Below are 22,058 nucleotides of genomic sequence, written 5' to 3' on the forward strand. Positions count from 1 at the left end.
ACATGGGGAAGAAGGACAGTTAACATGAAGTAGGAACAGAGCTCAACAGGGAAGGGACAGGGCATATGAGGTAAATTGAACAGGGAAGAGGGTATTTTTAACATTACACATAAACAGACAATGACACTAGTGACATATTAATTTTGAGATTGTAAGTTTAGCCAAGTGCTGGGGATTGTAGGATATTAGGAGGTATTTTAGGAATGATTAGTGAATTCATCCTGGGAATTTAGAATGTTAAATTAACTATAATGACATTTAGCTGATCACTTTGTACTTTAGGTATGTAGCCCTGCATGTAATTCCTCGTTTCTAACAGAAGTCCTTTAAATCTTGTCTTTATCATAAGGATTTCAAAAGTTTTGTTGTCAATGGCCACATGTTTTTATTTTAAGCTTGAGAAAGATCAAGGCTTTTGAGGACAGATTCACTTTTTTTCCAGATTTATTTCTTCATAGAGCCTGAGAGCCTGACCTTTATTTCACACATTTGCTTTGCTTTCTTTCATTGATTGGTTGTAGTTTGTTTTTTCCCAGAATTTATGCAACCCCCATGGGGGAAAAAAAAAAAGAATCCCCAATGCTCTACATGAATCCTGAAAGGTCTATAAAGTTGCATGAGCCCATGTTCATGAAAGCTACTGCATCTGTGCTATATTCCTTCCTCCCTCAGTTTGTGCGTTTTTTGTTCTGTAGCGATTAATATCCCATTTGATTTTTGTGCTAAAATATGCTGAAATAGTCCCTTTTTAAATAAGGTGTATTGGCATATTGTTGTGATAGCATTTTGTTTTTCAGGAACTCGCTAGTTTGTCAAGACTACCTAATTTAAAAGATTTGGGCCTAAATGATCCTCAGTATGGGCCCAACCCTGTTTGTCTTCTTTCTAATTATGCTATCCATGTGCTGTATCATATACCACAACTTCAAAGGTTTGATACATATGATGTTTCTCAAAAGCATATCAAGATTCTGGTAGAGGTAAGTTCAGACTTTATGAATGAACGTGTTACTGATGATAAGCGTTACTATGTGATATCTGAGTTTCAGCCAGCTACAATGAGTGCTTTGTTACTGCTCAATACCATATTAGGTTGTCAAAATTTTGAGTTTTATCGTGGTCTCACAATTTTTGTATGCTTCCCTTTATATATGGTATTGGATTGCAATAATATACATTGTCTCACTAAAATCTGAATGTATGTGATTTGCTACCATTAAAAATATTAATCTTTTACCTAGTGTCAGTACTTTTTCGTAGAGTTGTTGCATTTCAGGCTGTTGCTATTTAATACTGAAAGAAAAAAGATGACAGAAAAATTGCACATGAAGTTACATACATTTTTGTTTTAAATGTTAGTCATCTAAAGTGTCAGTAACCTAATATCAAAACCAGAGTGTCATATTTAAAGGACATGGAAGAATTTACTGAAAATATGGGTTCGTGTGTCATGTTTTCAAGTGTTCCAAATATTTTACAAAAAGCATCACAGATTCATTTTCACATTGGTTTGCCATGTAATGAACTTTCAGATGTCTTGCTATCCAAGCAGAGTATCTTTAAATCACAGGAAATTTAACTGGATGCTTAATAGAGTATAGGAAAAACTTTCTGAATAAATTCCACAGTTTAATGAAGCAAGTCATAAAATTATTTTAATGTGGAATATGTGGCATCAATCTTATGGGTAGCTGTTAGGACTCTCATCTGCAGAAACACATGGCAGTTAATTCTTGCTTTGGAAAATGTTCCTGGTGGGGAAAAAAAGCTAATACATGAGAGGAAGTGTTCAGAACAGCAACTGGTCTCAGATGAGAAATGTTTTTGTTGATTTATCCAGAATACTGAGCATGTTTTCCTTTAGATGTCCAATGACATCTAAATGATGTCATTGAACAGGTTTGAATATAGACTAGAGCTAACTGAGGTATGTGGAATGAGTCCATAGTTTGATCAGTAGCTACAGCATAAAATTATTAATTAGAATGTTCATACAAATAGTATTATTGGCTGTTTGTTTAAAAAAGAAAAATAATTACAAGAATATGTTCATCAGACAACACCCAATGGCTGATGTTCAAACACAGTCAAATTCAAATATACTAAAATGATATTTAAAATGCAAATGCAATTTGTGAAGCACAATTCATAGGTATGATGTTGTGTTTTGCTATGTTCTTCAGGAATAAGCTCTGTGAATAGCTACAACTTATTAATAACAAATGAATAATTTCCTTTTTTTTTTTTTTTTAAGACCACAGTTATGAAAAAAATAATGTACTATCATATGCGTGTAAAAAGTGTTCATAGACAGCTCCGTGACAGGCTTGAGGAGCTAAAAGAAAGCAAATGCAAACTGCAGGATTTGCCAGAAAAGAAGATAAAGTTGTTCAGCTGCAACATAAAGCATGTAAGTTGAAACAGCTTGAAATGTCAGCAGAAATGTATCATTTAAATCATCACCCAAAAAAAACCTTATACTCATTTATGTTCAATAAATTATTTCATGAAAGTACATCAGCTCTTACTAATCCTTGTAATCCAGGAGTTTGTAGGACTCTGTTTCTGCCAGAAAAATAGCTCTTCTTCAGAGTAGCCAACAGTCAACCATATGGGACACTTAAACTGCTGCAAGGGATCTATTTCCAGCTTCATTTCTGGCAGGTTCATAATAATTTCAATCTGCTGTCTTAAGCCCTAAGTGAGTGCTTTGACCAGTGATTTTTATATTATATTTTTTTAATGGAACAACCCTAAGATGAAAACCTGAGAGATCTACCCTAGAAGAGTAGACTAGGTAGGATGTTTACCTAATATGGTAAACTGAATTTCAAGTTGCTGCTTTTATTCATCCAGTACGGGTGTTTGCAAAGAACCTTTGTGCTGAGTTCCCAGATTATTGTGATTATCGCCTGTTCTAGTTGATACCATGAACATTTATGATGGATCTGTGTTCATCCTGATATAGGACGCTTTTGCATGTTGGGAAGTGTTTTTTTTTCCTCACCTAAGCTTGGATTTTGTGTTTGTTTTTGTTTTGTTTTGTTTTTACTTTTTTTTTCCTGATTTCTAATTGAGTACTCTATTCCCCTTCAAGAATGGTATAATCAACATAATGAATCAGATTCCAGTTGCATCGGTGCAACCACTCTCTACATCAGTTTGTAAGCATTCCTAGTAGGTCCTCAATGCACTTTGCATGGGCTCTTTGCACATATGTCTGTATAGAAATAACTGACCAAAATATTGCTGATTGCATAAATAGGACCCCTTAAAAGTGCTTTGATCAACAGTCAACAGATTCTAAAGGTTTACCTTTTAGAAAATAATGCAAAGAGTTTTGCTTCAACTCAACAGTGAGTAATTGCTGTCACACAATGATCAAACATGGGGAGAGAAATGATCCCTGCCCTTAGGTGTTTGAAGAAAAGCAGCAGTTCCATTTTAACAGTACCCTCTAATTCTCTTTTACTTGCTGATACTTGATTCGTGATGAAGTCACATTGAGGAATTGGTCCTGCCTGGAAAAAACAATGGTCTAATTGATATGAATAGAACTCGGATTTGAGCCAGGATACAACGGAAAAATACATGCAGCTACTCAGAGCAAAGCTGTCCCTTTGGTTGAGTAATTCATCTTTTTCGATTGACAAAAGATTTTGAATTTTTAGAAATAATTTTCTGATTTAATGATTACAGGTATGCTTTATAGTACACATTTAGAGGGCTTATCTATTGAGAAAATGTAAGATAAGTTTCCTGCCATACTTTAAGTTAGTCTCTTGCCTCTGAACCATGGTATGGTATTTTTATCAGCTGGAACGTGAACTGGCCAAGCTGGAAATGTTGGATAAAACATCAAGGAATGAATCTCCAAGGAGTAAGGATTTGGAAACAGCAAATCCAGTTCATGATACTGACGATACAGAAAAGGCATTCATACGAAAAATAAATGCCATGAAGGAAAGAATAACATTCTGGAACAGAAAACTGGATGAGTATGTTTACTGAATTGTGTAAGAACAGAAGTCTGATATTTTCAAACAATAATTGGGTATGACTGTGGTTGATGGTTAGGAAATTAGCAATGGGACATGGTGCCTGTTTCCTGCTTGTTTTGGATGATGTCCAAACTGAGTATTGCAAATATCATTAAGGTGGCAATTCTTATGTGGTCTCAGTTATTAGATTCAAGCCAGTTTCTAGCAGGTAGATGTTGCCATTCATGCTGTCGGTGGTCTTAGTATATGTGGAAATGTTTGAACAAGAACATCTGGGATGAGTAGTTATATCAGACTGGTGCTTGGAGAAGATTTCTGGGCCTTTAAACAAGAGAGATCCAGCAAAATGCTGCAGTTTGTTTTGTTTTCCCCCTTTTAATTCCAATGTGGTTTTAATGGCTGCAGCTTCTTGTCATTGTTGTTTCTGGCTAAGTACTTCATGAGTCAGATACACTCTAAAGTCAGTTGCCAGCACGAGGCGTGCACACAGTCCCTCACAGTAGGGCATGTGAAGGGTATCAGTGATACCACAGACCTGGTGTTGGATGCCAGCATGAGGCGGAAGCTCATTCTACAGAATTTTCATGAAGGAAGAAATGGCTCTCTTCTGAAGGGTAGAAAGTCTAGTTTTTTCTTTGGTTTGATATAAAAGACCAAGAAAGATTGTTCTTATTGGCAAATATAGTAGAAAGAGTCTGTCATGCCTCAGGCTCCAAAAAAATTGAACCACTTGTTTTTTGCATTTGAGCAGAAATAGTACCCTGAAGTAGCACACTTTAAAAGCCTGCTCATAAAGAGGAGGAAAGGAAGGAATAACTGATGGAGAAGTGGAAGAACTTAAACGTACTGTGAAACTTGTTGCCTTTGCTTGTCACTGATTTCAGTCCAGTGCTTCACACTGAACTCAAGCCCGGGATGGTCTTATTAGTACTGCAATTTCTGCTGAGATCACGAATACCAAATAGCAAACTGAGAACACCTCTTACTCAAAGAGGTGATTCTCATAAATTAAGGATTACAGCACAGTGTCGAGGGTAAAAGTGATAAAGTTTCCTGTTGTGATCACTACAGGAGCTTGCTATCCACAGTTGTAATCTGTTATCTGTCACTTTTATTTTTTTTTAAATATTGTTGTTTGGGAGTGGGGGGAAGAGAAGAAAGATAAGGAAAAAAAATAACTCTCTCGTTTTATGCATGTCCTTGATACATTATTCCAGCAAAATTCTAGTTTCTTTTTGCAGAGTTGAAAAAGATTATCAAATGGAAATTAAGAAGAGGAAGAAGAGTTTTAATTTGGTAGTACAATTTTTGTTGATGGAATTGGAAACAGTGGGAAACGTTCGCTTTGAAGAAGGCTTATCAAATAATCCCTGGTAAACTTTTCAAGATACTTCAAACTAGAACAGGTTTCTTATGATTCGAAGTTAATCATTTTTAACAAAGTAAGCGTATTGCAAGGATTTGGACTTTTCTGAAACTTTTGTGCTCTGCATAGATGCCGTTTGAAGGTGGTAGCTGTAGAGAAACTTATCCTTCTACTTGTCTCAGGGGTGTATTAGGCTTTGAGTCCACAAAGTTTGGTGGTGGTGGCTGTAGTTGTCTCTCTCTATATTTTTTATTACCAATTTCTGAAGGCCTTGATTTTTTGGGGGGGATTTTTTTTTTTAAGGGGGGTACATGGCACAAAAGAAAAAGCAAGCTGCCCAGTAGTTTTGTAATGACAGTGATAGTGATCATTCCAAGTTCCTAGAGAGCTTTACTTGTGAAGAAGCATTAGAAGTTGCTTACATAATCTCTGTGTGAATAACCTTGATGCTCAGTTGAGGGGAGATTCAAATGTAGGTTGGCAGTATTTCAAGGACTGTTTTCTGCTTGAGTACACCAAGCTTGTCCACCTCAGCTAAGCTTTCCTTTTGTGTTCAGGGATGTTTATTAGAGCTGCAGGTAGTCCTGTGTGTACTTTGAGGTTGTTTATAAATAGCATTCTGCTTACTTTTTATGCTACTTTCTAAAGCCAAGAATCTTCTTGTTTAGACAACCAATAAATGTTTTTGTTTTAAATTTAATAAATTACTATTGTAGGGGTGAAAGCCAATCCCAAGGCTTTTGAATGAGTAATCTTAGTACAGAATCTTTTTGATAAAGATAATAACTCTCGCTGTTTGTATATCTTCTTTCTAAAAGAAAACTTTCCACTGATTGAAATCCACTGATTTAAAAAACTGTGGAACCTCTTGAATTTCTAGGTTGGAGTTCTTCTTAAGGTGTCTGACTATCATATAATTATTAAGGAATTTTACAGTACCAGATGGAAGCACAGGAGCTTATCACCTTACTGGTGAGACACAGAAAATGGCCACGTATTTATTAAGTGACCTGATTTCTGTACCACAGGTCATAGGTGCCAGAACAGAACACTGAGCTTCTGTCTCCAGGTTCCCAGCTAGCCAATGGGCCATCTCTTCCTCCTCAAGTTTTACTCTAGAAATTGTTGTAGGTTCTTGCAAACCATGCTTACTTGATGCATGATTGCACTTAGTATGGTAGAACTGCTCATTTGAGTAGTGCAGTAGGACTTAAACAGGTTTTAATAAAACAGTGCAAATAGAAGAAAGGAACACTGAGTCACAGATGATTATGTATTGATGCTTAACTTTGAATACGGCATTCAAATAAAGCTAGGTAAACTTCTATGTCTCCATTTGAGCGAATAAAGTTGGAATGGAATGAAATGGGCTAGAGATACTGTTTGTGGTTCTTCCTTTTGGATAGGAAAAAGAATAAAATAGCGTAAGTTGCACTGAAAAATTCAGTGCAAAACCAGAACAAAATATTATTAACTTACTGTCTTTGTGCATTTCTGCACACAGGTTTAGTTCCTGCTGTGAACTAATTCAATCACGATTTTGTACCTGGGACTTCGGAGCATATGGTATCACGGGAGTGAAAATAAACCGCATCTTTAGAGTGCACAATCAAATTCTGAGGCTGAAATTTGAAGAGAAGTTTCAAACGTTTCTGGAAAAAGAAGTTTTCCGTGTAGCAGAGTAAGTGCCTAAGTTCTAAGTGCTATTTACTGTAACATTGGCAAGTGATCAAAGTAAACCTAATGATTTCAAGGAACAGAAAGATTTTGCAAAGCATCAAATAATTTAGGATTATTAAGAATTTTGGGCCACTTTTGCACATATAAAGGTGAGACAAAGTTTGCCACAGTCCCTGTGTTTGGTATTTCTCTGACTGGCTCTTGGTCTTCAAAGGTCCATGTCTTGATAGAAAATACCAGATAGGAGAGTTGGTTTAGACTTACAACGTTAGAATCTGGGTCTTACCTCATCTGTTCCTAATAAGGTTGTGAAAACAGAGTAAGTGCTGTTATGAATGGTCAGATTCCTGAAAGCAGCAGTAAGTGAACCATGCAGAAACAAACAAAACAAAGCCCACCTGGATGTATACGCATCTGTATTTCATTTGTATCACAGGAGAGCATATACACATCGAGATGTTGATTTATATCCTTGCAGATTAGCCCAGTTTTTCTACATAAGTATTAATGAGCACGACAACACAAATTTCAAAATTTATTTCACTGCCTTCTAAGAATCAAACTGAGACATGATGCAACTGTGGTTTTTATTGTAAGCACTGGTAATTATCTGCCCAAAGCTGCTTGTAGAACTGTGTCTCCAGTGGAGCACAGCATCTCCACTGTCTTAAGACACCCGGTTGCCCACTTGTAACTATGAGACAGAGCTCCTGCTTGCATCCATTTCTTTCTTTGCAATAATGAGGAGTTTGATGATTTGATGTGTGACTTATTTATGTAAGTTATGATTTTTAGTACAGTTAATAGAGTGCTTTTAATCTTTTTATGTGCATTTACTATGTTTATGTGTGTGTGAAAGCTTATTTTACGTTATATATAGATGTGTGTGTGATTTCTATGTGTGAATAAATAAAACAAGTTATATATAAAATTCATGGCCTTCAAAAGAGCGTGAGAAAGTTGGGACATACTTCCTAGTTCTGTAGGTCCTGGGAGACAGAAGCTGCCTTTTACAGAAGTGTAACCATGACAAACATTCAGAGGAGGGCAGAGATTATCTTATTGTACTACTAGTTTTTTTCCTTTAAGTCTGTAGCTTAAAGTTATTTGCCCCCATAGCTGAAACATCTATTATTAAGCTTCTGGTTCATTCCAATACAACAAGAAATACATGTAGATTTGTTCATCCCTTGCTGCACTTAAAATAAAGTTGGAAACATGAAATGACCCTTACTCAAATTATTTAAGCTATTAATCAATGTCAGATTATTCTATTACCCCCTTCCTGTGATTTTTTTTCTGGCTATGAGAAAGTCAGATTGGCACAGCCAATGGTTTTGGGAGTTCTTTTCATATTACCTGGAAAGAAAAAAACTTTTCAGGTAGCTCCTCAATGCATTCTGTAAAATGTTGGTAGGATATCCTCCTGTATGTATGAAGAACTATCTCACGTGTTAGCTCCTAGAATGGATTAGCCAGATAGATCTGTTCATGTGTATTACAGCCTGTTCTTGTTGATCCCAAACAATTTATACATCTTCCCTAAAACACAATTATACAGGGATTAGGCCACTGTTCTTAAATTGAAACCGTGTGGTCTGATGCTCATTTCGGCAGAGAAGTCCTGCAAGAATTAATCAAATACTCAAACTAACCTGCTGACACTCAAACTGTAGTGTCATAAGTCACCAGAAATGGCACTCATGAGGAAAAAAATAAAAAAAACAATTGGGAAGAAAAGAGCAGTTACCAACAGCTCCGTAGTGTTTGTATGGCTTTCCAAATCTGCTGTCAACATAAATTGCATTATTCTCCTTCATATTGAGTTATTGCTGTCTTCCTGCTAGGGATCTAAGCAAATTTAAGACTTGTTCTTCCAGAGGTGGTGTGGTTTAACCCTGGCAGACCACTAAGTACCACACAGCCACTCACTTTCCCCAAGTGGAATGGGAGAGAGAATTGGAAAGGTAAAAGTGTGAGAACTCCTGGCTTGAGATAAGGACAGTTTGTCGTGTAAAACAAAAGCCATATATACAAACAGAGCAATGAATTAATTTGTTACTTCCCATCAGCAGGCAGGAGTTCAGCCAGTTCCAGGAATGCAGGGCTCATTGCGTGTAACAGGTTCTCCAGAAGGCAAACGTCATCACTCTGAACATCCTGCACTTCCTCTGTCTTTCCTCCACCAGTTATTGCTGAGCACGGTGCCACTTGGCATGGGGCATCCCTTTGGCCAGTCTAGGCCAGCTCCTGGTGCACCCCGGCTCCCTTGCTGGAAAAAGAGCACAAGGAGCAGAAAGGAGCATCACAAGGAGCTCTGTGTGAGCACTGCTCTGCAACAGCTAAAACATTTGTGTGTTATCCGTGGTGTTTTCATCAAAAAACTGAAACATAGCATCCTATGAACCTCTACAGAGAAAATTAACTCTATCCCAGCCAAAACCATGACAAGCTAAATAGGTTATTTATTTATTTTTAATATAATATAGGGGATGGAGACTGCTTTTACCACTTATGAAGAGTCAGGAAAGAAAAATTTATCTTGCAAGTGATCTTGTGATTACTGTAAATGTGAATATTATAGAATCAGAATTATACTCTGTTATTCTTAGTAAATATTGTGCGCATGTGTAAACGATATCTGGTTAGAATAGCTGTTCTTGTCTCTTGCCTGCTTTTGCAACAGTGTAATGAAAACCTGAAGTCTTTCCCTGTGTCTTTTCTTCTTAAGAAACTACAAAGAGAAGATGGAGTATCTCTTTTATGTATTTAATCCTAAATTGCCAGTTAAGGAAAAGCAGCTGCTGCATATACTGGAGGATGGTTTCCAGGATCTGGAAACATATACGGTATGCTGCATTGTGGACAGAAGAATGCTATTGCTTAGAAAAGGGTGGCAAAGAGAGCAGGCAGAAAAGTGCTACTCTTTCTTCCTCTCTTCTTTCATTGATTTTTCTATTCATGTTTCCTCTGTTTTTTTTCCTCTGTTCTTATCATATTTCTCCATTTTACTTCTGCTTCATTCTTCACATCTTTATGCCATCATGTCATGATTAGTGCTTTCCACTTTTTCTTTGTCATCTTCTTGTCCCTTCCTTGCCCCTTCTCTTTTTGCTGCCAATCATCCCTTTTTACTCACCACTTCTCATCAATCCCCACACACTCTAGATTTTGCTGGGACTGATGCAGGACTCCTTTGGAAGTCTCGACAGTATCAGCTTCACGTGTTGGCTGCCTCTGAAACATGTTGTTTCAATGGTTTTGTCAGTTACTTACATTGTAATTGTCATTACTATTTGTTTGGACACAATATTATTTTCCTATTTCATTCTTCCTACTAGTGCTATCAGAAAGCATATCATGGATTTTTATGGTTGGTAAATGGATGGTATCCATTTTCCTGTTTTGTTTATTATTGTTTATATCTTGCTAGTTTATAGAGGCCCCACTAAGATCCCTTCTTTGACACTGCATGCTATATAAGCATACAGAAGGATGGGCCCTGTCCCCAACAATCTGATCTTATCTGTTTCTCTCATACTATTAAAGTAACACCACAGATCATCTTTTTACTCTTTATTCTCCAGTTTTCCTGCCTGCCATCTGTTATTGTAAGTCATGAGTATGTTTACATGCCTAAATTTTTTTTTGTATTTTTAAGGGATGCTTTTATTGAAAGATACTTGGGCCTTGCTTTAATTTTTGCAGCAGTCTGAGAAAAATGAAGCTGTTCCTCTCTGTAACAGTCTAAGCATATGTGAATGTCCCAGAATAAAGTTTCTGAAACAACAAGCCAAGGCTGAAGGCAAAAACAAGAGAGATCCTGAGGAGTCATTCAGACATGGTAATTCAAAGTTGTAACAACATTGTAAAGTTGATGATAAATGCTGTATTTTGTGCTACAGGTCATTTTGTAAATACTGTAAGTGGCCGTGAGTAGGCATAAGTAACTTGAAAGGAGCTTTGAAACTGCTGAAAACTGTTCCAGTGGCATTTTTATGTATTAGGAAGCTCCAAAAAGAGCTTGGGCTGCTAGGAGTAATTCCTAAACAGGAGTTTGAAGCCTCTATGGGAAATGTCCTCATCTGAGATATAATTAGATATGTCTGATCTTTTCAAGATCCAACATCTCTAAAAAAAGGCAGAGTGAAGAAAGGTGCAAATACACTGGTTTAATTTGTGTCTAGGACTGGACACTGAAAGGAAAAATACCAGCCTTCTCTTTTTAGCCTGGTTTCCTAGAGAAAAGGCTTAGGCAATCATGCTGTGTGATGCTGTCATTTTAGTAGCTTAGGAATAATCAAGTTTCAGCCAATTTGGGAAAAAAAAAAAAAAAAAAAAAAAAAAGCTATGAAGTCTCAAAGATAATTATTTATAAAATATAAAAATTTTGTAGAAATGTGGCTTCACCTAAGTTAGGTTACCTCTCCTCCTTCTTCCAGCCCTGCTCCCCACTAAAGAAGAGGCATTTCTCAGCTCATCTAGGGTTCCTTTAGTGTTAGCCAGCAGGGCAGTCAGTGTGGACTTCTCACACATCTCTCAGCATAGATATAGCTTGAAAGTATCCACAGAATATACTACCTTTTGCTTGGCCTTGGTGATCTAGAGAGCTTGGAAAAAATGGGTTTGCTGTAGTATGAAAGAAAGACCATTTGTTGGAGAAAGATTATGTGTTGGAGGTCACAAATCCAAATGATAGCTGGTCTCACATCTTTGAATATTAGCTAGTTACAAACTTTGGATATCACTGTATTATTTTTTTTGGCCAAAGAATATTTGTTTTCATGAAAAACATAAATATTAATAAAGATTCAGTGTTTATTTTACATATATATATATGTATTATATACATATTAGACCATTCATCATCCAGACCAAGATGTAGCTTGCTTATAATAACATTAAGCACCATTTTTGTTTTATTATTCTGTCCTCATCCCCAAGCCAGAATTAGAAGCATTAAATGTCTTTTCTCTCTACACTTAGGGACAGTAATAATTGCGAAAGTTTTCCTTGGCTGCACTGCTCCAGTTCATGCAGCAAGTCCCATCTGTCAAAGCAACTACCCAGAAGCTAATTCTGTATTCAGGCCATGGAAATTCCTAGGAAGTGATACATCTACTTCTAGTAATGGTATGTATTTGTAGGCACTTGTTAGCATAAAGTTAAGGTTAAAGTAACATTTGTATTCCAAACTCATCATTCACTTTGGGTTGTGTCAAGAGGTTTCATTCCTGAGAACTCAGTCTCCGCTGAAATGTGTGTTTTTGAAGGCAATAGCAAATAAGAAGATCTTTCTGTGAACTAAATGCGAACAAATATTTATTCAAAGAGTGGAAGTGAGTTGTGCCATGCTGCTTTTAGCCGTCAGTCCACGCTAAGTGCAACTTAATTCATGGAGGTTCATATACACACGTCATGCAGGGGGATTGAGTAAGTGTTGCAAAGGGTCATCTGTACATACCACAAAAGAAAGCTTCAGCCTTAAAATCCACAGCCCTTATTTTTAAGCAAAATAAAAACGGTTGCTGCTGGTAAATGCAATGTTACAAGTATCGAGATTAAATCTTCATATTGTGTGCCCTCTTAGTAATAAATTATGCTTTATGCTATTTTTTGCAAGAGAACACCAAGTGGTAATTGACTAATAATATTACCTGTTCTTTCTGGTATGTCTTCCAAACTTTCAGATGCTGACAGAGAGCAAAGTCTGTTCCTTTATAAAGGAATTGGGATTGTTTTGATTTCTTAGGAGGAAGTGAAAGCAAATTTGGAAAGTGATCATACCACAGTATGTTGGAGTAGTTTAGGACAGTGCAGCAATAAAAGCAATGCAGGAGAGCTGCTGGTGATCTCAGAAGCTAAGCTAGTCTTTCACAGGCTGTGATCTTTGTACTGGAATCTGACAGTTTTGTATTCTACGTGGGGGTTTAGATAACCAATTTAAACTCCTTTATTAGCCTGTGTGAATCTGTATGGCCAAGCAAATCTAATGTCAGAAAGGAATAAATATGAAGGGTCTTCATGGAAGGAGATATCTTCGACTTACTAACATTCTAGCCAGGGGAGTTTTAGGTTAGATGTTAGGAAGAACTTCTTTACTGAAAGGGTTGTGAGGCATTGGAACAGGCTGCCCAGGGAAGTGGTGGAGTCACCATCCCTGGAAGTCTTCAAAAGACGTTTAGATGTAGAGCTTAGGGATATGGTTTAGTGGGGACTGCTAGCGTTAGGTCAGAGGTTGGACTCGATGATCTTGAGGTCTCTTCCAACCTAGAAATTCTGTGATTCTGTGATTCTGAAATGAATACCAAGCTTAGCTTAAAAGCAATAATGTATTTGTTCTGTTTCTTCCACTTCAGGACTGCAGGCTCCCTTGGAACAGAAAAGTTGTGACTGCAGCGGCTGGCAGTGCGAGTGGTTTGTATTTGACCATGAGCTGGTCCTGCCAGAATACATTGCTGAGTTTGAGTATACTACACTGGTATGAACTGCTTTTTCCTACTGTGATAGTAGAGAGCACATCTTAGATTTCACAGCTCAAGAAAAAAAAAAAAAAGGGGCAAGTAGGTAAAATGAAATCCTGTTTTACTCACAGGACCTGTCGAGCTTTGGTTTAAGGTTGGTTCTCTTCTTTCTAATCTATCAGATACAGATAAAAACTTCTGTGGAAATCAGTGAGAAACTTTCTACTCATAGTGAAAGTTAGGGGAAGCTTTTATTTTGTAGCTGTAAAAGGTATAGCAAAGAAAGCAAAGATCCTCATAAGTTTCAACAGATAAAGGAAACGTAGATGAAAACTACGTCCTCTCTCAGTAAGAATTCCCTTCTTAGAGGTACCATGTAAGGTAAAAACTGATAGTATTGACTGTTGAAAAGATCTTGTTTTCATGGAGTCTTTAGGGAGCAAATGATTTTTAGTTGTTTGATTTAAATTGTAAGATATGAAGCTTTGCAAAAAATAAAAAAAAATAAAACCAAACATATATTTTAATCTCAGCTGGTTTCTTGAACAAGTTTTCTTTGTAAGAATTGCTTCTATTCCTTTTTGTAAGCCATATAATGCTCCTCTTTCACTCATCTAGCTTCGTAACTTGCTGCCAAGGTGAAAGGTGAAAAGGGCCATTTCAGACTCTAAGTTACCCTGGGGAAAGGAAGGAAAAGTGTGGAATTCACTGATGTCTACCTGGCCCGTGGTCCAGCTGTAGACTGCTCCATGGTAATTCTTAGACTTAAGGAATTCCAGTGTACAGTTTTACTTTTAACTTTAGCCAGAGTTATGCGTGGCATACAGTAACCTATAAAAGGAAAAACATTGTGCAGTGCTTTGATTAGGAGGCATTTAAAACCCAATTTTTAGCAGGTCTGTGTTACAGAAAGATGATTTCCTAACTTAATTGCCATAAATTTCCTCATCAAACTTCTCTTTTTATGCTGAGTATTAGATTTATTATTTAAGCCGAAAATATAAGGTTTACAAATTTTGGTGTCTCTTATTTTATATAGGTCCAAGACAAGTCTCTGTTTTCCACATGCAATGTAATTGTGGAAGAGGGAAAGAGAAGCACAGAAATATTTATTCTGTCTCATGATTTGCAATGTGATGATGACGTTTTGAACATGGAACCAACAGTAAAAGGGAGGCCTAAGATTGCTTACTTAGATGAAAAAACACTATTTTCAGTTGCTAAGGTCAATATCTACAATCAGGTACAGGTGAGGGATTGCTGTCAAATTTGCAGTAGAAGAAATGTATTATGCAATTGTTACCATTTTTTTTTTTTCAGGTTGGCCCATGACCTAAACCAAAGACAGTAGGTTCATTTTTAGTTTTCTGTTTGGGTTTGTTTCTGATGTTGCTTACATTTCCTTGACATCAGTAGAACTTCTGTTACTCTGCCTGTCAGTTATGAAAATAACAATTGCTTTTCCTGTTGTGTAAGGGACAAATAATTTCAATGAAAAACAGGTTAAGAAGAATGGATCTAAGAATAGGATATGACCTATTATCCTTTCCATCAAATTTTATGGAATATGTGACTGTATGCCATTATACAGATTGTTCTTGAAAAGATTTTGGGAGTGGGGGTGGGTGAGATTTGACATCAAAAGAATGTAACCCATGGAGAAAACACTTTTTTTTTTTTTTTTTTAAAAAAAAAGAAGCTGCAGATTTAAGCTTAAGAAGTGTATGTTGTTACAGTAGCTGCACAGAAAAACACTTTTTCAGATGGGAATTCGTATGCATAATTCTGACATTGCATTCATATGCATAATTATTGAGCCGATACTGTTTCTTATACCTGCTGGTTATGTTTTTATCTTCAAATAAACTTTTTATTTTCTAAAATTTATTTAGAGACAAGAAAAAGGAGCATAACAATTCTGTTCTTGTTTTATCAAAATGCCATCCGTACAGTGATCTGTTTGCAGAGAAACATTAGCAATTCTCCCTCACTCGGCCTTTTTCTAAGGATCCCTTCCCTGTGTCTGCTTGGCCCCATTCTTCCCATCCTGTTTTCTAAGAATTGAAAAGCTACCAGTTCCTTCTCAGCATCTCCATTAAACAGAGAACTGATTGATTGTTTCCTTCTGTTGTGAACGGATTGACTGTCTGACTCTCCATCTTACCCAGGCCATTTTTATTTTGGGAAGTAATAGTCTTCAAATAAGCGAAAAAAGAGTAATCATAGCCTTCAGTTGTGTTTTCATTATTTTATGTTACATTCACCTCTTGCATTCAACTTTTGTAGTCTTTTTATGGTTTGCCAGTAGGATAGTGTTTATATTGCACTCCAATGGTTGAAGTTTTTTCATTTTTAAGGCAGCAGTGAAGTATTACAGAATTTGTCTGCATGTCTAGTAAAATCACACTTTCCGATGTACTTTTGACCTAGGTTTTGAATTTGCACGGGAACAGCCTGAGTCAGCTGCAGAACATCTCTAATCTTAAAGCACTTCGAAAGCTTATCATCAGCTTTAATGAATTTACCTCCTTAAATGATGTTTATGACTTGGTGAGAAACTAAGCTTTTTTTTCTTGTTTAAAAGAAACATTTACTCACATAAATATGCTTGCATCATGGAGTGGGCTTACAGGATAGAATTGGGCCTGGAGGTGCACTGTGGAACAAAACAGAGGGCTAGGGCTGAACTAGAATCGTGAATGCTGTCAGCAGTTTTGGTGCCTGTTGATGTTGTCTCCAGTTTGAATCACAGTATTACAGTGGTATCACTTTATCACCCATCTGTCCTTTGTAGCTGTCATTTCATTTTAACAAATAGTGACATTTGGGGTGAATGGGATAACGGAATTCTCCACCTGGTTTAGCATTGGCCTACTTGATGATTTGGGTCACACACTGCTTTTCTCCCCCTTCCTTCCAAATATGTGGAATGAAATAAGTGCAAAACATATCAAAGTAGAGGCGATTAATAGGAATAAAAAGCTGAACTACATGGACTTGGAGCAGGATGGTTAAGAAGTAAATCATCTTCAGCCTGAGAATGCTACATGGTACGTGGCTGACAAGTCCTAGCCAGGACCTCTGGGCTTTTCTGTATTACCACTGGGGATTCAGGGATCCAGCTCCTAGCTTGTCTTTAGGCCACTTAGGAGGCTCTTGATATGAGCTCTAGATATGGTCTTCCCCTTTCAACAACTTCCTGGCAGGCAGTCAAGTAGACTTGACTGCCCAACTAGACTAGTTTGTATGCCAAAGTGCTCTGCCAGGTAACGGCTCCTCTGTTGTCTTTACTGGGACATGGCTGGAGCACGCTAGATCTCACTCATAAGTGTCTCTGTTGAGGAAGTCAAAGCATTAGATTTGATGAAGTCTGTTGAAAGATTAAACATGTCTGATTACTTCAGCTGAAGTTTATCTTGCTACAGTTTTGGCCACACAACTATTTTCAAACCTTTGTTGTTTTGCAGCCCAACCTGGAGTATTTTGATGCAAGCCATAACCATGTGATTACTCTTGAGGGCATAAGAGGCTTAACCAAACTGCAGTTCTTCAACCTGAGTTGGAATCAGCTGAAAAAATCCTGGGAAGTTATAAAAATTTTATATGAACACACTCCCAATTTACTAAGTCTTGACATCACACACAACCCATGGTATAAGGTACGTAGGCTTAAAATCTGGTCCTGCACCTTAATACTTCTAAGGCCCTTACAGTGTAAGAAGCCTTATGATCATATTATGGAGTCTTTGTTCTCATGAGGACTTCATTCTGTAGCACTTCTGTGGCACTTCTATTTGGAGATGTCTCTAAGGCATAATTTCTTTCTTTTCAGTTTCCAATAAGAATTTTATTGGTGCCAGATATCAAAAATCAAGCCATGGCTTTAATTTTGCTGGCTCAGCTGCACTGAATAAGGGGTGGGAGCAGAGATCCTTCCTAGCATTGGGGCTGATTACATACAGTTTGTCTCTCTCTTACTGCATGCATCTCTCAGCAGCAGCACAGATGTGTTGGCTGGAGCTTCAGAGAGAGAGCCAATACTCAGTCCTTTTACTGATTCTTGTACATTTATATTGCCCAAACAGCTTCTGGAACAAATGTTTCTCTCTGTTCTTTATTCCTTTTGAATCAGTACATTTAAATATCAGTTCAGAGCAAGGCAGAAAATCCTTATTACCTTTCAGAGGATGCATGCTACCATCTAGCTCATAAAAGATTGCGTTTGGGTTACTTGACTGTCAAAATACATCTTTATGCCATCCACAAAAACATTATTATTCAGCATGTGAGAAATGTGTATTTCATTTATTTTATGTTAAACCAGTGGGCAGGCTAACTTATTCCCTATGTATATGGTAAGTTTGTGGTGATGTCTTGAGGTTTCAATGACGCCTCTAAATCCTTTAAACATCTTTCATATGTCCTATGAAGCTTTTGGCTTTTGCAATATTTCTAGATCATAAATGAAACTCTCAGATTATAAAATAAACGCTAATACAGCTCATATATTAGTGAGCTTTGTAGGATTAGTAACCTTCTGAGTTAGACCATGTGACTTTAGAGCAATTTATTACCATCAGTGTCACATAAAATCAGAATAATCAAAATTGGCCCAAAGGTACCTTGTCTTATGTGTTTTTGGCAAACTACATAAGCAGGGATGACACAGTGGCTCTGCTGAAGATCACTACAAAGCTCTAACTCTTGACATCCATGAGCTGACAGTATGCTAAGCAGAAAGGAAATAGAAGTCTCTGTTATGTACTGTCACTTTTTTCTTTCTTTTTTTTTTTTTTTTTTTTAAATAATTGACGGTTTATTTCTCTCTTCAAGCCAGCCTCTTTGCGGCTGAGTGTCATTGGTCAATTAAAAGCTCTCACTAATCTAAATGGAGTCATGATTACTAATGAAGAAGCTGCAGAAGCATTACACTACATTGCAGGATCAAATATAACCCAGGTTTGATATCTGTTTTCTTGTAACTTACAATGGATACTATGGAAAAGGAAAGTTTTATGAATACATACATTTTTGATGTCATTCTATGCTGTGTTGTGTTTTTTTGTTTGTTTTTTTTTTTGTTTGGTTTTTAAAGACAACTTGGCTCTCTGATTATTTTTTTTTTCTGAAAGCAATTGTTTTGTCTTTTGCTGCTAGCAGTAGGCCAGAAATTATTCAATAAACACATATCTTACAAAGATCTTTGGTACCAAAAATTGTATTCTGGCATGATGTTGGAATCCATGTTTAGGATCTGCTGAATTCAGAATTAAAGACAGTTACTATGTTTGCCAAATAGAAACAATAGAGGGACTATTGTATAACAGACTAAAACAATTGTACTGTATGCTTGTTTTTAAATATCTTTTGCCTAATCCCTTGTTTGAAGGTCTTTTCAGTGGGTAAATTTTTAGAGTATTTTACAAGTATTTATGAAGCAATTCTTTGCAACCCCTGAGCACAAACTTGTTTTATTAGAGCTTTGGACTATATACTCTCCTGAATCTTAGGCTGAGCCTAAGCTAACACCCTTCATGAGCTGTCTAGGTTGGAACTCAATATCATGCTGACACAACATTTATATGATCAGAGCACAGTCACAATGAAACTGTTTTCTGAGTCAATGCTGAGTAAGGTCATGACTTCCTGCAAAGAAAAGGACAAATATCTTCCCAGAAAACAGACTAGAGTTAAAACAGAATGTTTAATACAGTCTATCTTCTCTGTTTTATGTACTGAAAACTCTTAAAAAAAAAAAAAAATATATATATATATATATATATGTGAAGGTTCTATAGGAATCTTTCAAACTATTAAGTGTAATAAATCTATGATTTATTATAGAATCTATTTATCTGCTGATATCACCTTTCCCTTTCAAGAATAGAAGAATTTTTATGCTTTTTGCTATATGCTAAGATGTGAAGTATGTATCATGGAATAATAGAATGGCTTGAGTTGAAAGGGACCTTGAAGATCATCTAATTCCAACCCTCCAGCCATAGGCAAGGATTCCACCCTCTAGATCAGGTTGGCCAAGACCCCATCCAGCATGGCCTTGAACACCAGCAGGGATGGAGCAACCTGTTTCAGCGCCTCTCTACCCTCACAGTGAAGAGTTTCCTTCTGGAGTCTAGTCTAAATCTATCCTCTTTTAGTTTAAGACCATTCCCCCTTGTCCTGTTGTTATCTATCTAAGTAAAGAGAACTTCTCCATCTTTTTATAAGACCCATTTAAGTACTGAAAGGTCACAATGAGATTTCCTGGGAGTCTTCTCTTCAACATGCTGAACATCCCCAGTTCTCTCAGCCTTTCTTCATAGGAAAGGTGCTCCAATATAGTAAATCTTGTTATATTATCTACTTAATACAGTATTTTCTTTCTTTTTCCCCCAGGCATCACTACTGAAATGTTCTAGGACTGATGAACAGAGACCCCCTATTCTCAGTGTATTTTCCTGTGCTACAATTCTGTCTCAAATCAGCAAAAACAAACTGGATTCACAGATGCATCATAACAACTGGTATTCAATGGTAAGGCTGAGGCTGTTTAATATACTTATGTCAAAGTTTAGATTAATCTCTATAAAAGCTTTCTTTTGTCATGTTAGTTTAAAGGTTTTATGCTGTTTGTTTATATATATATCACTGAAAACTTGCAAGTCTAACCAATAGTTATCTTGTCTCTGGTAGCCATTTCCTGATGCCTCACAGGAAGCTCCAAATACCCTGAAGAGGGCATTTAAGTTGGTGTTTTTGCATTGCAACTTTCTTTTGAGCGTTAATAGATTTTTAAGACCAAGCAGACCCAAAAAGATACCCTAGACTAACTTTCATAGAATCATAGAATATCCAAGTTAGAAGGGACCCACAAGGATCACTGAGTCCATTTCAAGTAACAGTAGATCTACCAGGTCTCTCCTATCTCTCTATCGTTTCTACCTTGTTTTTGAAACAAATTTGGCTACTATCAAATTTCACCCACTCATTTTGTCTCTTTCCAATGTTCTAAAGGACTAGAACCAGATGTTCTAAAGGACCAGGAATATTTTTGTTATTTCGCCCACATCATCCCACTTTTTACTTCTTAATATCCATCCTCTAAACAGTTTCTCTATTAAACAAGAGACAAGTTTGCTTTTGGATATCATTCTTTTTTATTACATTCTCAGAAAGTAGTTATTAAAGTTTTTAATACACTTAAAATATCATTAGAAACAATTCAATATTAGTTTTTGTTTCCTGTGAACTGTGCTGTAATCCAGTAATAAAGCCATTAGCTTTTGATTATTTACTCCATGGCATATAAGCCTTTCTATGGTACCTAAGGATTACATCAAGCTAACTGAGTTATTCTGGTCATCCTATTTATCCTTACTACTAGTATAACTTCAGTTTGTTCATAACTCAAGAAATTCTAAAGGTTTATGCTATGATTGTAATTAAATGAATTGATGAGTGGCTCAGGGTTCATAAATGTCCTCAAATGAAAAATGTCTTTTAAAAACGTTAACGTGAGTAGTTCCAGGTTTGGGTTCTTTTTAGTAGCTGACAAAGTACAAAGTATTTCCTTATCCATGTAAATTATGAGCATCTCATTCTGATTCTCCCCAAAGGCAGAGAAAAACATACACTGAAACTATCCTTCTCTTCTGTATTCTGATTGACTATTTTAAAATCCTTAGATAGGATCAAGCCTGTAGCATTGCTTGAATTTCATTAGGTTCTGTTTATGATGTCTCTGATTATACTGGCTGTTAAATTTTTATTGACGTTCTTAGCTTTCATTATCAGCAATCTGTTTGTCACAACTGTTTTATTCTCATGGCTGTCATTTTTCCTATTTTTCATTTGTTTCTGCTCTACTGGAAACAAAGGGCCAAAGCCTGATCCAGTGGGGCTCATGAACATTTGCTTTTGTCTATAAACTTTAAAGGATGAAGATTTTTTTAACTGTAAGTGAAAAAGTGTGTAATAATGAACTGTTTATTGTTTAAACTTCTGCATATTTTAGCCTCTCATAACTAGCCTTCACATATTTAGTTACGTTTTTGTGTCATTCATTTTGCTCAACAGCTTTTGGTGTATGAAAGTTGCCGTTCCTACAACAATAAGGGTATATAAAGGACATGCTTATGTCCTTTATATATGTCCTTTATGCACTTCCACGGTTCTGTGGTGCTGATGTTTTTGTGTCTTTTTTCCAAAGAACTATCTCTAAAGGCAAGACAAAGTCCCTAATCTACTTGCTTCATTTAAGAATTCAAGGCATCCCAAATGTTCTATAAGTATTTCAAATGAAAGTGACAATAAAGGTTCACAAACATTGAGCAAGTTTTTAAAGAGCAAGGACACTGGTGGCAAGGATGATGAGAGAACCAGACTGATTTGGGAAATTGCAGTCAGTTCCTTTGCATTATCTCCCTGATCAGTAGAGGCTGGCTCTAAGAATTTTTCATTAGAAAATTCAGTTAGCTATGCTTAGCTTATTTATTCTGCTAATTTTAATTTTTCTGTTTCTGATGTCACAAAAGCACAATATTTAAA

The 22,058-nt window shown here is 36.6% G+C and overlaps 1 protein-coding gene across 1 annotated transcript in view; it reads left to right on the forward strand.

Annotated features, from left to right (window-relative positions):
- LRRC9 (leucine rich repeat containing 9) overlaps window positions 1-22,058 on the forward strand; it is a gene marked incomplete at both ends in the record, with an annotated part of 46,896 nt that overhangs the window by 5,268 nt on the left and 19,570 nt on the right. Inside the window, 14 exons of the mRNA XM_082762775.1 lie at window positions 798-980; window positions 2,255-2,410; window positions 3,817-3,998; window positions 5,243-5,374; window positions 6,872-7,048; window positions 9,779-9,896; window positions 10,756-10,891; window positions 12,034-12,180; window positions 13,407-13,528; window positions 14,551-14,760; window positions 15,942-16,061; window positions 16,979-17,170; window positions 18,345-18,470; window positions 19,908-20,045. Of these exons, the coding sequence (XP_082618901.1) occupies window positions 798-980; window positions 2,255-2,410; window positions 3,817-3,998; window positions 5,243-5,374; window positions 6,872-7,048; window positions 9,779-9,896; window positions 10,756-10,891; window positions 12,034-12,180; window positions 13,407-13,528; window positions 14,551-14,760; window positions 15,942-16,061; window positions 16,979-17,170; window positions 18,345-18,470; window positions 19,908-20,045 (2,139 nt within the window). The remainder of the gene's footprint in view (window positions 1-797; window positions 981-2,254; window positions 2,411-3,816; window positions 3,999-5,242; window positions 5,375-6,871; window positions 7,049-9,778; window positions 9,897-10,755; window positions 10,892-12,033; window positions 12,181-13,406; window positions 13,529-14,550; window positions 14,761-15,941; window positions 16,062-16,978; window positions 17,171-18,344; window positions 18,471-19,907; window positions 20,046-22,058) is intronic.

Source organism: Aythya marila (assembly GCF_965140915.1).
Source record: "Aythya marila genome assembly, chromosome: 5".
In the NCBI taxonomy this organism is placed as follows: Eukaryota; Metazoa; Chordata; class Aves; order Anseriformes; family Anatidae; genus Aythya; species Aythya marila.